Below are 13,168 nucleotides of genomic sequence, written 5' to 3' on the forward strand. Positions count from 1 at the left end.
AGGGATTCTACTGTTTGCCATTACCTAAGAAAAGGCACATAATCAGAGCAGTGCACACTTACAATCAGCACAATGCACACTTGCAATCAGAGCAGTGCACACTTACGTTCAAAGCGTTCTTTGCAGCCTCTGCTTCTGAGCGACTGTCGAAACTGACAAAACCTACAGGCTGAGGGAGAAAGAGAAAAACATCAAGAAAAAGAAAACAGAAATCACTGGCCATCTGTTTTCTAGGTCAAGGGTGGTGTCTAACTGAGGAGCTAAGATAAAGAAATGACCACAGGCAATGGGTAGAAATAAGAAAGCCAATCCCAAAGAATCAGGACCTAGTGGCTTAACCAAATTTCTCAAGTGAATCAAAGGGACGGTGAGGGCAGTTCTTCAAGGACACAGCCAAGAATTTAGAGAATCGCTTTTGTAAAAAAAAAAAAAGAAAAAAAAAATCAGAAGTGCTTGGAAGGTGTGAGCAGCAAAGACCAGGGGACAGAGGAGAATCTGGGTTGGAGAGACTCTAGTTTCCTAAATCAAATTCACTGTACCTCAGCTTCTTCGTCTTTTAAAATGCAAAGAGAAACCGAATCACCCTTTGGTTCACTGTAAGTGCAAGGAATATAATGACACAAAGGTAAACATCCCTGTGTTCACACTGCGCAACCGAAACTACCAAATGAACCTTGCCAGAGCCAAAGCCATGCCTTTCCAAAGAGCTCAATTTACTCAGGCATGGAAGGACATTGCTCAGAGAAATGGGTCCCTTCCTTTATATCTTTCAATGTGTTGGTTGCCTCCAATTTAGTTCATCTCAGATACAGCACAAGTTAGGGGACTTGGAAGTGTTCAGCTTCAAAGGAAAGAAATGTTTGGCCAACCTCTGAGAAACAAGAATCCCAGGGCCATCAGCTATTGCCTCTTCTTCATTCAACACCTGCTGTGGGTTCCTCTGTGTTTTTACAGGGTCCATGCAGATAATACATCTATAAACTACAAATATTCCATGAAGAGAACTACTCAATAATTGTGCATAGAGCTGGAGAGATAGGTCAGTGGCTAAGAGCTTTGATTGCTCTTCCTGAGGGCTTGATTCCCAGCACCAGCATCATGGCTCACAAGTGTAGGCAACCCCAGTTACAGGGACTCATCCCTCTTCTGGCCTCTATGGGCATTGAATGGAGACATAACATAAGAGCAGGTAAAACTGTCTGTCTGACTGTCTGTCTAACTGTAAAACAAATAATAAACCTCAAAAAACTATGACTAAGAATTTAGATGATATGTTTATTGAAGAAACAAATTAGTTTCACTGTAACTCTGCTGGAGGCACTGTGACTGTACCTTCTCAATCTCAAAACTTCCAATCCACAGACTGGGAATTAGTATAGGAAAATGGTGTATAATTCCACAATCAACTTCATCTTTAATTTTGATAACACATAGGTCAAATCCTCACTGAAGCAAAAGAATACTTATTAAGCTTCAATAACAAAAGGTGATCATTTCTATGAGTTCTAAATTCTTACCTGTTTAGATGTGAGTTTTATAAGAGAACCCTCATAGCCCTGAAAAAATAAAGAGCAAGTTTAGAACGAAGAAGGAAGCATTACAATTCCACCTTCCTCAAGTAAAGTGATCAACTATGTTGCCCTTCACAATGCCTCCAAAATTAGCTGGGGACACACATTACAGACATGGACATAAATAAGACGCACACAGTGGTATGAGTAGTTCAGTATAGAGTGCTTGCCCAGCACACACAAAAGCCTTAGATTTAGCCCCCAATATTGCAAAACAGAACAAAACAAAAACAGATAACCATATGAACACTACCAGGAAGGGCTGAGTAGGAGACATGGCACTCTGAGCTCTGCTTTCTTACTGAAACAGCCGCTTTTCATAGTGAATTGGATGAGAACATGAAATACCTCCCTGTTTCTATTCCCTTCACCCACAGAAGCTGATGGCGTTCCTGTCTTTCTCTAGTTCATTTCTCTTATGCTTATTTCCAGAAATATCAACAGCACTGACAGGTGACGGAAAGGCGAATACATCAATTGACATGCAGAACTTCTACAAATATTAGTGTAGGGACAGATTTGCAGACCAGGCTCAGCTGTGCTGGGCTGAAATTAAGAGAGGGTTGCTAGGGATGTTCTGACTAGGAAGACCTGACCTCAAGGTTCAGGTTTCTGGGCAGGGTGCTGGGACTGGTTCATCCTCACCTCTCCCAAGCAGAACACTGAGTTACCAACTAGCTACTGTGAACATTTCCAGCCAAGGCTTCAGGGCTGCCTCTGCCTACTGTACAAGGGGCACTTTCTCTTAGAAATCCAGGAGATTTAAAACCTTGAAGGCCCCAGATGCAAAATAACAAATGGTATTTCATTCACGCAGAACAGTACTAGCAGAGTCATACCATGCTCAAGTCACTACAGGAATCAAATGGTTTCTCTGCTGTCACCGCTACTGATGCACTATGGGAACAGCTATCTTTCCTTTCCCCGCTTACACATCAACTCCACTCGCATCTTTGAGGGTGGTGTCTACCTGTTGCCTGAGCCTTTCTCCTTCCCAGCCCTTGTGTTTTCTGTTGCCACGTCCTTACCAAGCTGAATCCTATCTCTCAATTGTCCTTCTCCAAACAGGTTGGCCTTGAACCAGAAACCCCCATCTCTTAACCAGCCCCACCAGGCTTCGGTAGCCTTCCTACTGCAAACAAAACCTCCCTTAACTCACAGGTTTTAAATTCATGCCTTCCAGGCCACATTATAGCCTCCAAAGGCCAACTTTCAGGGTTTCTTGACAGTATAGATACTTCAGTTTGAGCCAACTTTCAGGTAAGGTTAAGCTCACTGTTAAAGTTTGGATCCAGCACCATTTGGTCTCTCTAAAGCGAGCTCACTTCCATAGGAACAACGGGAAACTCCACCTCACAGTTCATTTACCACCAGTTTCCCTTCAGTTCACACCAAGTTAGCCTACAACATTTGGTTTTGTTGAACATTTATGGCTTTTGGTGTGACTTATTCACGTCCATACGGAACTGTCTAAAGCACTATGCCAGCCAATAAAGCAACACCAGCCAACAGGGATCAAATCATAAAGCTGCATTTCAACCATAAATACATACTAAGTTATTTATACCTTTTTGGGGAGGGTGTGATGCTGGGAAAAATCAAGCCCAGGGGTTTATACACATTAGGCAAGTGCTCTACTAGAGAGCGGGTCTATCCCCTGACCCACCGCGGAACTCTTACACTCTGCACTTAGGGGCATGCCTCTAACTGAAGGCTACTAAACCTATCGACAGGGACTAGGGAATGATGGGGCTGGTGCCTCTCCACAGCAGTGAGAAGAGTCTTCTGAACTCACTACCAAAGACCAAAGGACAATGTTAGACCATCATCCCAAAGAGACTGTATATCAGAACTCTGATCTGAACTTCCTTTTGTTTATTAACATCTTTAAAGAAAACCATTACAGGGCACTTCCTCCAACATTCTCCCCGCTCTGAAGGCCACAACGAAACACTTAAAGTACCTTGAATGGTCTGAAGAGCAGGTAGAGCTCCCGGGGTTTGATGTCCAAGGGCAAACCACTGACAAATAGGGTCCGGACCTAGAAAATAAGGTGACAGATGAGCAAGGGTGTGGAAAACCCACAGGCTACCTCTCACCCTGAACCATCGGATCCATGACGCCTCTCACAACATCCTTTCTATGACATGATGAATTGACCCCTATATAATTTTAGTATTAGTTTAAAGCCATGTTATAAAGACAGTAGATTTTCTACACTTCTACTCCAACCACAGCAAAAGACATACTTGAAAAGAAAACCATAAATTTATGGTTTCTCTTGCTTTCGTCTCTTGTCCCTGCGCCCCTTGACGGTGTTAATTACCACTATTTTAAAAGGCATGAAAGGACTGAGATTCTACCAAGCACCTACACAGGAGCCAGCAGGCACTGCTCTGCTTCTCTCACTGGCTGCTGTTTCTTTTTTTTTTTTTTTTAATTTATTTATTAAGGATTTCTGCCTCCTCCCCGCCAACGCCTCCCATTTCCCTCCCCCTCCCCCGATCAAGTCTCCCTCCCTCATCAGCCCAAAGAGCAATCAGGGTTCCCTGCCCTGTGGGAAGCCCAAGGACCGCTCACCTCCAACCAGGTCTAGTAAGGTGAGCATCCAAACTGCCTAGGCTCCCCCAAAGCCATTACGTGCAGTAGGATCAGAAACCCACTGCCATTGTTCTTGTGTTCTCAGTAGTCCTCATTCTGGCTGCTGTTTCTTCTGTGTTCCATGACTCAACCAACACATATACCTTCAAGGTACCCACTAGGTGCCAATGACCAAAGTCATACAGGACACGTGTGTAAACACGCATGGTGGGAGACACTGAGCGCAAACTATGTGCCCGATGCCTACAAAGGCATACAACACCGACAACGTGCTTCTGGCGAAAAATCCGAGAACGCGAGTTAGCAGGTGTTCCAATGTGTGCGGATTAATATCTAGGTCTTCTATTCGGTTCCATTGGTCCTGTCTTGGGTCTTATGCCAATACCAGGCTGTTTTCAGTACTATAGCTCTGTAGTAGAGTTTGAAAGTCAGGGATTGTGATGCCTCCAGAACTTTTATTATTGTACAGGATTGTTTTGGCTATTCTGGGTTTTTTGTTTTTCCATATGAAGTTGAGTACTGTTCTCTCAAGGTCTTTGAATTTTGCTGGGAGTTTGATGGGCATTGCATTGAAACTGCTAGATCTATTTCTAAAACTTTCCATGGTTATGTACAGAATAAAAAATCAGTATGGTCTTTTTATTGTTCCAACACAGCGCAAAGGCCATCTGAATGTTCATACATGTTCTTATTACATGGCAATCTCAGAATTCAGACTGGCTTCTTTAAATTATTTTGAACATCTATGCTATGTCTTAAATGTAGAAATTGTTAAGTTTTCACACTACACACACCTGACACATAGTGAAACCATCACAGTTGAGATAATATATTACCATTTTCCTCATGCCTCCCACACCACCTACCCTTTTAGAAACAGGGTCTCGCCACACAGACCAGGTAGACCCCGAACTCACTGAGCACTGAGCAGGATTACAGGTGTATGGACTGCCATTTCTGCCTTCACATCTCCCTTTCAGCCTGCCTCTTCCTCCAGCTCTGCCCCACGACCCTAGGCATCGCTCTGCTGCTATCGGTGCTGGTTAGGATGGGTTAATGTGTCCCAAAGTCAAAACGGAAGCACAGAATAAAAGTGCCGAGTTTGTCTCCATGCATTCATATTAACATAAAGTTAGTCTCGTCCATACTGTTAAAGTCAATCCAAAGTCCATCTCTTCTCACTGCACAGTGTTCTGTTATGTGGATGTACTAACCCAGCCCATAAACCTGTTGCTACAAATAGTAAGATGATTTGACTAAAAACAAAATCTCTCCTTCCACTCTTTGTTCTAAGGTTCAGAGCACTGCAAACGCTCGGAGTGCTTGGAACAATGCGTGCTTTGCTGTTGTTGGATGGAGGAGTCTAAAACAGTCAATCAGGTCAAGTTTGTTGACCAAACTTCTTATGTGGTCCTCATTTCTTCTTTTATCTTTGCCACACAGAGAGCTCCCGAAGAAAAGGTAACATTACTGACAAGCACACAGGAGGATTCTAGGGGACTCTACTGTCCACTACGCAGCCTGCCTTCTCATGGGGCAGACTCTCTGACCAGGATGACCTGGACAAGAGAGTTAACCCTAGCTTCAAGTTCTTCAAGTACCCACCACAACCCTAACTCCATGCTGTGTGCAGAGTGGACTAAAGATCTGCACGGGAAACAGTGGGGTTTGCAGACTGTTTTACGGTTACATCACTGGTCCAGTGCCGCAGTGTGCTGCTGGTGTATAGTGGGCATGTTTAAGGAGTTCACCCAGGCCATTAACTAACAACTTCCACTACTGTCTGAAAGAAAGAGGTTTTATAGACTTGCTAAGCAATTGACCAACAGAACTCACTAAACACCCAGGGATTGTGAACAAAAGACAACAATATACTTGAGGTCTATCTAAAACACAATAGTATATTATACCAGCAATAAAAAAAAAATAATGTGCAAAAGCAGGGTGTCGAGGTGGCTCAGGGGGTAAAGGCACTTGCCACCAAGCCTAACCACCTGTGTTCTGGAAAGAACCGCCTCTACTCAGGTGCCCTTTGACTGCCAAATGCGAGTACTCACACACACATAAGTGGATGGAAAAGAGTGCACTGTGTGCAAGGAAAAGACAAACTTTGCTCTCAGTACTTAGAGAGGGAAACTGTCCTTTACAATACAGATGCCAGTGGCTAGCTTAAACTATTGGCCAAACAGTATTGCAAATAATATAGTTTCTGTGTGATTATTTTGGGTCTGGATGGCCAGGACACAAACAAGCAGCCTCAGCCTACAGGTTAGTTAGTTCAAGAGTACGATGGTTTAAAATCTTTTCTAGTCACTCCACATTTGGTTTAAAAAAAAAAAATTAGTCTCGTTAAAAGAGGAGGAGGGAGAAGAGCAAAGAAAGAAAATCCAGAGAATTAACAAGGGAAGAATAACACTGTAAATCTCTGTCATGCTTCTCTGTGGCAACCAAGGAAAGAGTCATAGGATTTAAGACACATCTCAACGCCACAGGTCAGCGCATTGCAACGTCCTGAATGTGCAGTGTCTTTCATAACTAAGTCTGTGGAAATCAGAAAGAAAGAGCTCCTCGCCTGCAGGGAGCTTACTACCATAAACTCGACAGTCACCCAAGGCAACAGAAAACTTAACTCAGTCACGTGGTGGCCCAGCTGGAACCAAAGAGTGAGATTAAGGTCTAATACTCAAAAGTCATGTGTGTCATCACACACACAACGCCATGCTCGAATAACAAACAGCCACATGAACTTACAGAGGGCAACCCTTAATTTCCAAGCACTGTCTATGGGCACGGATGTGCTGGGCACTGTGCCTTCAAAACACACACGTTCGTCAGACAGGAAGGGGCATTTTTCAGTCAAGGACAAAGAGAAGTTCAAGAGAATGAAGCTGCTGACAGCTATTTCCCAAAGGGATTCCAAAGGATTCCATGGCGGTGACTACTTCATTTTTGCCCCAACGAGGCTGAAAGAATAAATGACAGCATAAACCACTGTGCGGGGACAGATGAACATCCGTGGCTTAGCCACCATCTAGCACCACTGCAGAGGCCACAGCTGGGCTTCAGATAAAAACAACCATGTATTCTTCAAGTAAGACTGTCGCTTTCCCACTGGGGAAACAGCCTCGTCTGAGCGACTAACTTATTTAATAAACCCGGAGCTTGCCTGGACCATTAGACTGATAGCATACTTTGTAACCAGGACGATGGCAGTGCATCTCTCTTTAGCTAGCCCTCCATAAACTTAACATTCTCTAAGTTTACCTTTTTTTCTTTTACTTTTGACAAGGTCTTACTTATATAGCACAGGCAGACCTCAAATTCACAACCCTCCTACCTTAGCCTCCCAAACTGGGACACAGGCATGACCAACACACTGGGATTCCATGGGTCAGATCTGTGTGTGCACATGCTCACGTGACCCAGAGTGTGAACACATGTGGAGGGCAGAGCGTAATTTGTAGGAGTTGGTTCTCTCCTTGCACCACGTAGGTGCCAAGAATTAACTCAGGACATAAGACTTGACGGCATGGCATGTGCCTTCCTTCACCTAGGGCCGACTCACTGGCCTACTTCACATTTTTTTAGACCTACAGATAAAAAAGAAACTTCTAACTGTGCTGTGTAAACCATCCCTCTGTAGAAACTATCCTTCTGTTAGCAAAAATCCACAGAAAGTATATTAGGGGGCTGGAGAGATATCTCAGAGGTTAAGAGCACTAACTGCTCTTCCAGAGGTTCTGGGTTCAATTCCCAGCAACCACATGGTGACTCACAACCATCTGTAATGAGATCTGTTGTCTTCTTCTGGCATAAAGGTACACATGCAGACAGGACAGACAGACAGACAGACAGACAGACAGACAAGGTCGATCTAAGAAAAAAAGAGGATCTCTCTGAGATAGTGTTACTAATAACAATACCCAGGAAGCAAAAGGAGAGTGATCTCCAAGTTCAAGGCCAGCCTGGTCTACAGAGAGTTTCAGGACAGACAGGGTTTTACAGAGAAACCCTATCTTGAAAAACCAAAAGAGAAAAACAAACAAACAGGCATCCAAATGACCAAGGTAAGTTTTCTAGTCAACAGTTCTGAAGATGTCATGGCAAACGAGACGAACTGTCTAATTTCTCAGGAACACTCACACAGAATCAGTAGTTGCACCACCAATGACAAATCCCTACATATGACAAGTAGGCATACAGATCAGTATCTTTTTAAGACTCCCCTCCACTAACATTAAGGATTAAAAAAAAAATAAGTCAGAGATTGCTAGGTGTAGTGACACACATCTCTGACCACAGAAGAATGGCCAGAAGTTCAAAGCCAGCCTGGTCCACATGAGACCCTGCCTCAAACAAGCAAGCAGGGGCAAAGACTGAAAGAGACATGCCCACACAAGGAAGAAGTCGGGACATGCAGGAAAACACCCTCTCTAAAAAACACACAGAATTTTAAGACTGTACTCCCATCAACAAGGACAGACTAATATACAATTGATAATAAATCACTCATATTTCAACTCATGAAAAACAACTCAAGCCGGGCAGTGGTGGAGCACGCCTTTAATCCCAGCACTCGGGAGGCAGGGGCAGGCGGATCTCTGTGAGTTCGAGGCCAGCCTGGTCTACAGAGTGAGTGCCAGGACAGGCTCCAAAGCTACAGAGAAACCCTGTCTCGAAAAACCAAAAAACAAACAAACAAAAAACCTCAAATGTACTTAAGGGATATGAACAAATTAAATTGTAAATAATAATTACAGTTTTTTAAAGATGTACAGACTCTTGGCAGTGGTGGCGTACGCCTTTAATCCCAGCACCCAAGAGGCAGAGGTAGGTGGGTCTCTGAGTTTCTAGGCCAGCCTGATCTACAGAACAAATTCCAGGACAGACAGAGCTACACAGAGAAATCGGTCTTGAAAAGCATGCAGGGGGTATAGGGTGGGGGTGGGGATACTCAGTCACTAATTTGCACATTTAAAATGGTAACTAGATAGTCATGTCTACTAACGTGAGACAAGCCTCATTTTTATGTCCTGCTCTAGGATAGGAAAGACACTGGGGGGTTATATCAAGTCATCCACACATCAGAGGGGGGAACTTTCCTCTGCCGTACATGGTAAGTATGTGGGGGGGAGGGGGCATTGCCTCCAACTTGCTCAAAAAATATAAAGGTGGGATCCTCTTGGCCCCCAGTTTTCCTGTCCATCCTTGATCCAGAGGATCAGGTTTTACCTAGCAAAAAGCAACAACAATTAAAAACTTGACAACGTTTGTGTAGCATGGTTCACTTTCAACTCTGACCACAAGTCTGTGTTTCTTTTTGCTTTGTTTTGTTTTGCTAGGTTGGCTTGGAACTCTGTAGCCGAGGGCAACCTTGACCTCTTGATCCTCCTGTTTCCACCTCCCAAGGGCTGTCATTATAGGCACGCACATGCTGGTTAGGTCAATGTTTCCTAACATCACAACTAAGACAAAAACATACCAACTAGAAAAGGTCTCGGGCAACTCTAAGTACGGCCTGGGGTGCAGGGCCATCCTGGTCTCTGTCAATAGGGTCTTGCCTTCCTTAAGACTGGTCCACTCCTTGGCTCACTCTATACAGACCAATGAGAGGCTTGGCTTTAGTGAGACAAGGAGACTCACTCAGGCCTTCCATCTGAGCACTGGGAAAGCAGAGGCAAATGGATCTCTGGGAATGAGGCCCTCAGATCTACACGGGAGGGCTAGGTCAGTGGGGGGGCTACAGAGGCCATTCTGCAGGGGACTGCTTCCTCTTTCTGTGATAGGCCTGAGGTGATCTGTGACAAAGGTTCAATACTCTACTGAAAATGCTACAGAATCAGGCAGATCAGGAGGCTCAAACCTGATTGTTCTTTCTAAGAACCATGAAGATGCCCAGATCATCATGGGTAGGCATACCCAAAAGGCACCAGGTAGGAAAGATGTTACTAGAAAGGAGCCATGGCTGCTGTTCTAGGGTAAAACGGCGGCGTTGGCGGGTGCGCCAGGCCAAAGAGTAAGGCTGGACACAGGGCCGGTGGCCAGAAAGCAGAACTGAATTTTTGTTGTGTATACTTAAAACTGCAGAGAACATGCTGAACTTAAGGGTTTAGACACAGACTCTCTGGTTATTGACCATATCCAGGTGAACAAATCACTTAAGATGCATTGTTGAACCAGAGTTCACAGCTAGATTAACCCAAGGTGAGCCCCACCCTTGTTCCACCTCCCACCCCTGAGCTGATTGATCCTCACGGAGAAAAGTAAAATGCCTCTAAGCCAGAAGAAGCAGAGAGAGGGACGTCGGAGAAGAAAGTGGGGACACAAAAACAAGGATGGGGATAAACTGCGCAAAACAGATACAAACAGAAGTTTAAAAATAATACAAGTAACAGAGTTCACAGAAGCCAAGTTAGGGTTTTCCATTCGGTGAAAGCTATCTTCACCCTATTTGTCCATCCTGCGTATGGATGAAAAGATGGATAAACGTGTATGCAGAGAGAGACAAAGAGAGACAAGGACAGATAGGCAGACAGAACAGACCCCTGCAGGGTTCCAGGGCTGAAGTCGGGTAATCAGGCTTGGCGCAGGCACTCTTACCTATGGAGCCATCTTACTGGGCGTTTCAAACCGAGGCAGTTTCTAAAGCTGTTTTTCCCCAGTGGGAAAGAATTTTCAAAACTCTCTGAACCTAGGGGCATGTGAAAGATTCCTTTAGAGTGGACATGACCTGGCCCGTCAGTGACCTCCGGAATCCAGCGTGCCAGCTCAGTTCTGGCTGGAACACGGATGGAGGTATGTGCAGGCAGAACAGCCCTCCCTGTGCCAGAGAGAATGCATTCGAATATGACCAAATAAAGACACAACCGGCAACATCCCACATGGGCAGCTCTGTCGTGCCAGAGCTTCTCAATCACTCTTCCAAATGGCCACATCTAAGCTGTGACAATTTATTTGGATCCAGTGGAAGAATTCCTAAATCATCTAAACATAATAGAGGACGTCATCAGAGAGCTGACACAGCATATACGGGCACAGAACAAAATTATGCCCATTAGAGAATCAGATCTTTTGAGTGTGGCCACTACCATAGTATCACCCTAACTGATGTGGGGTCAAAGGTACATGGACCCGGAGAAATAAAAATGGGCCTGAATTCTGCGCCTCTTGCTCAGCACTATCCAAGGAAAGAGTGTCTGGACAAACGGCCTGTATAACCCTCTGGTGATCTTTTGCTATAACAACCATCTTTTTTATTTTTGTCTAAATAACTTCAATCTGTGCGCTGTGGGATATATCCCTTATTACCACATTTCAATTTTATGAGCAACGCCATCTTACATGAAAATAGTAGTAATGTTTAACGAAGACCAGCTCAAGGCGGTGGTTCTGGCTCGCAAATGTAATTCTGTTATCCCAGGGGCCAAGGCAGAAGTGACAGCAAGTCTGAGGTCAGCATGGTCGGCTTAGCAAGGCTCTGTCATTTCAAAACGGACTGGGGATGTAAGTCAGTGGGATCTAGGATACATTAACAGACCAAATAACAATAAAAGGCACATCTTTAAAAAACACACACTGCAATACTGCTTTCCTAACCTCACTGGAAGTACTGTGGACAAGCACAACAGGCATCAATTCCTTCCGGTTACACAGAACAGAATCCCAAGCAGCTGGTCCTCCATGTGCCACACCACAAACCTTCCTTCCCCGGGCTCCGCGGCACCATGTCTCCTTCATCCTGAAAGCCGCTCTGCTTGCTCCAACCCTCTCCTCTGCGCCCATGGTGCGGTTTGCGCCACTGCGGGTTCTCTAAGCTTCACCCCCTGGTCCAGTGAAACGAGAGCACGCACTGCATCTTCCTCACCTATCCTTTCCAATCTGAAGCAGGGGTCCTGCTTTACGGATCGAGGTTTGTGTGTGTGTCTGGTATTTATGGAGAATACAGTATTTGGAGAAAAATTTAACTGACCGCTATTTAAATCATTTCATAAATACCGTCAGGATTGGGAAAAGGCACTCTATTAAAAACAAGAAATTCAAACGTATTAAAAAAAAAATCAATCTAGGGCTGGAGAGATGGCTCAGTGGTTAAGAGTGCTGCCTCCTCTTCTAAAGGTCCTGAGTTCAATTCCCAGCAACCACATGGTGGCTCACAGCCATCTATAATGAGATCTGGTGCCCTCTTCTGGCCTGAAGGCATGCTTGCAGGCAGAATACTGTATACATAATAATAAACATTAAAAAAAAAAAAACAACAAACCAATCTACCTCCCATCCATTCGTCCGTCCGTCCATCCATCCATCCCATCCATCCAGGTGGGATCTTTCTATGCAGCCCTGGCTGTTCTGGAACTCTGTAGACCAGATTGGCCTGCCTCCTAAGCCTGAGTGAGACTAAAAGGAACATGCCAACCACTACACCCAGCTGTGTATAAATTTCAACAACCGGGGGCTGGAGAGATGGCTCAGAGGTTAAGAGCATTGCCTGCTCTACCAAAGGTCCTGAGTTCAATTCCCAGCAACCACATGGTGGCTCACAACCATCTGTAATGGGGTCTGGTGCCCTCTTCTGGCCAGCAGGCATACACACAGACAGAATATTGTATACATAATAAATAAATATTTAAAAAAAATTTCAACAACCTGAAAATCTCAAACCATATAGTACATAATTTAATCGTGGCTTTGTGTGTGGGAACAACAGATTCAATGGCATGTCAGACAGCCGTATCCTGTATCTGGTATTCATCTTTCTGCGCAATGTCACGATACAAGGGTCACTCTCATCCACAATTACAGCACAACACAACTTGAGTCTTTCCAAGAGGCAGCTAACCTCTTGTTGAATTCATGAGAATGGCGTTAGAATTTGAATTTCCAACATTCCAAACTGTGTTAAAGGTTCCAAATGTGTTAAAGGCTCAGCCCCCAGTACAATGATCAGAGTTGGGCTTTGGGGAAGGACTGAATGAGGTCTGTGACCTTCGTTTCGTAAC

At 44.6% G+C, this 13,168-nt stretch overlaps 1 protein-coding gene across 5 annotated transcripts in view; it reads right to left on the reverse strand.

Moving 5' to 3' along the window:
- The window catches only part of Rbpms (RNA binding protein, mRNA processing factor), a 149,536-nt gene that overhangs the window by 82,080 nt on the left and 54,288 nt on the right, over positions 1-13,168 (reverse strand). For all 5 annotated transcript variants that reach the window (XR_001229292.2, XR_001229291.2, XM_013352032.2 and 2 more), the window contains exons 2-4: positions 3,535-3,612; positions 1,518-1,556; positions 107-169 (exon numbers count right to left, since the gene is read on the reverse strand). Coding sequence is in view for 3 of the 5 variants with exons in the window: in XM_013352032.2 (XP_013207486.1) it covers positions 107-169; positions 1,518-1,556; positions 3,535-3,612 (180 nt within the window). In the remaining 2 variants the exon portion in view is untranslated. The remainder of the gene's footprint in view (positions 1-106; positions 170-1,517; positions 1,557-3,534; positions 3,613-13,168) is intronic.

The sequence above is a fragment of the Microtus ochrogaster genome, linkage group LG7_11 (assembly GCF_000317375.1).
Source record: "Microtus ochrogaster isolate Prairie Vole_2 linkage group LG7_11, MicOch1.0, whole genome shotgun sequence".
Classification (NCBI taxonomy): domain Eukaryota; kingdom Metazoa; phylum Chordata; class Mammalia; order Rodentia; family Cricetidae; genus Microtus; species Microtus ochrogaster.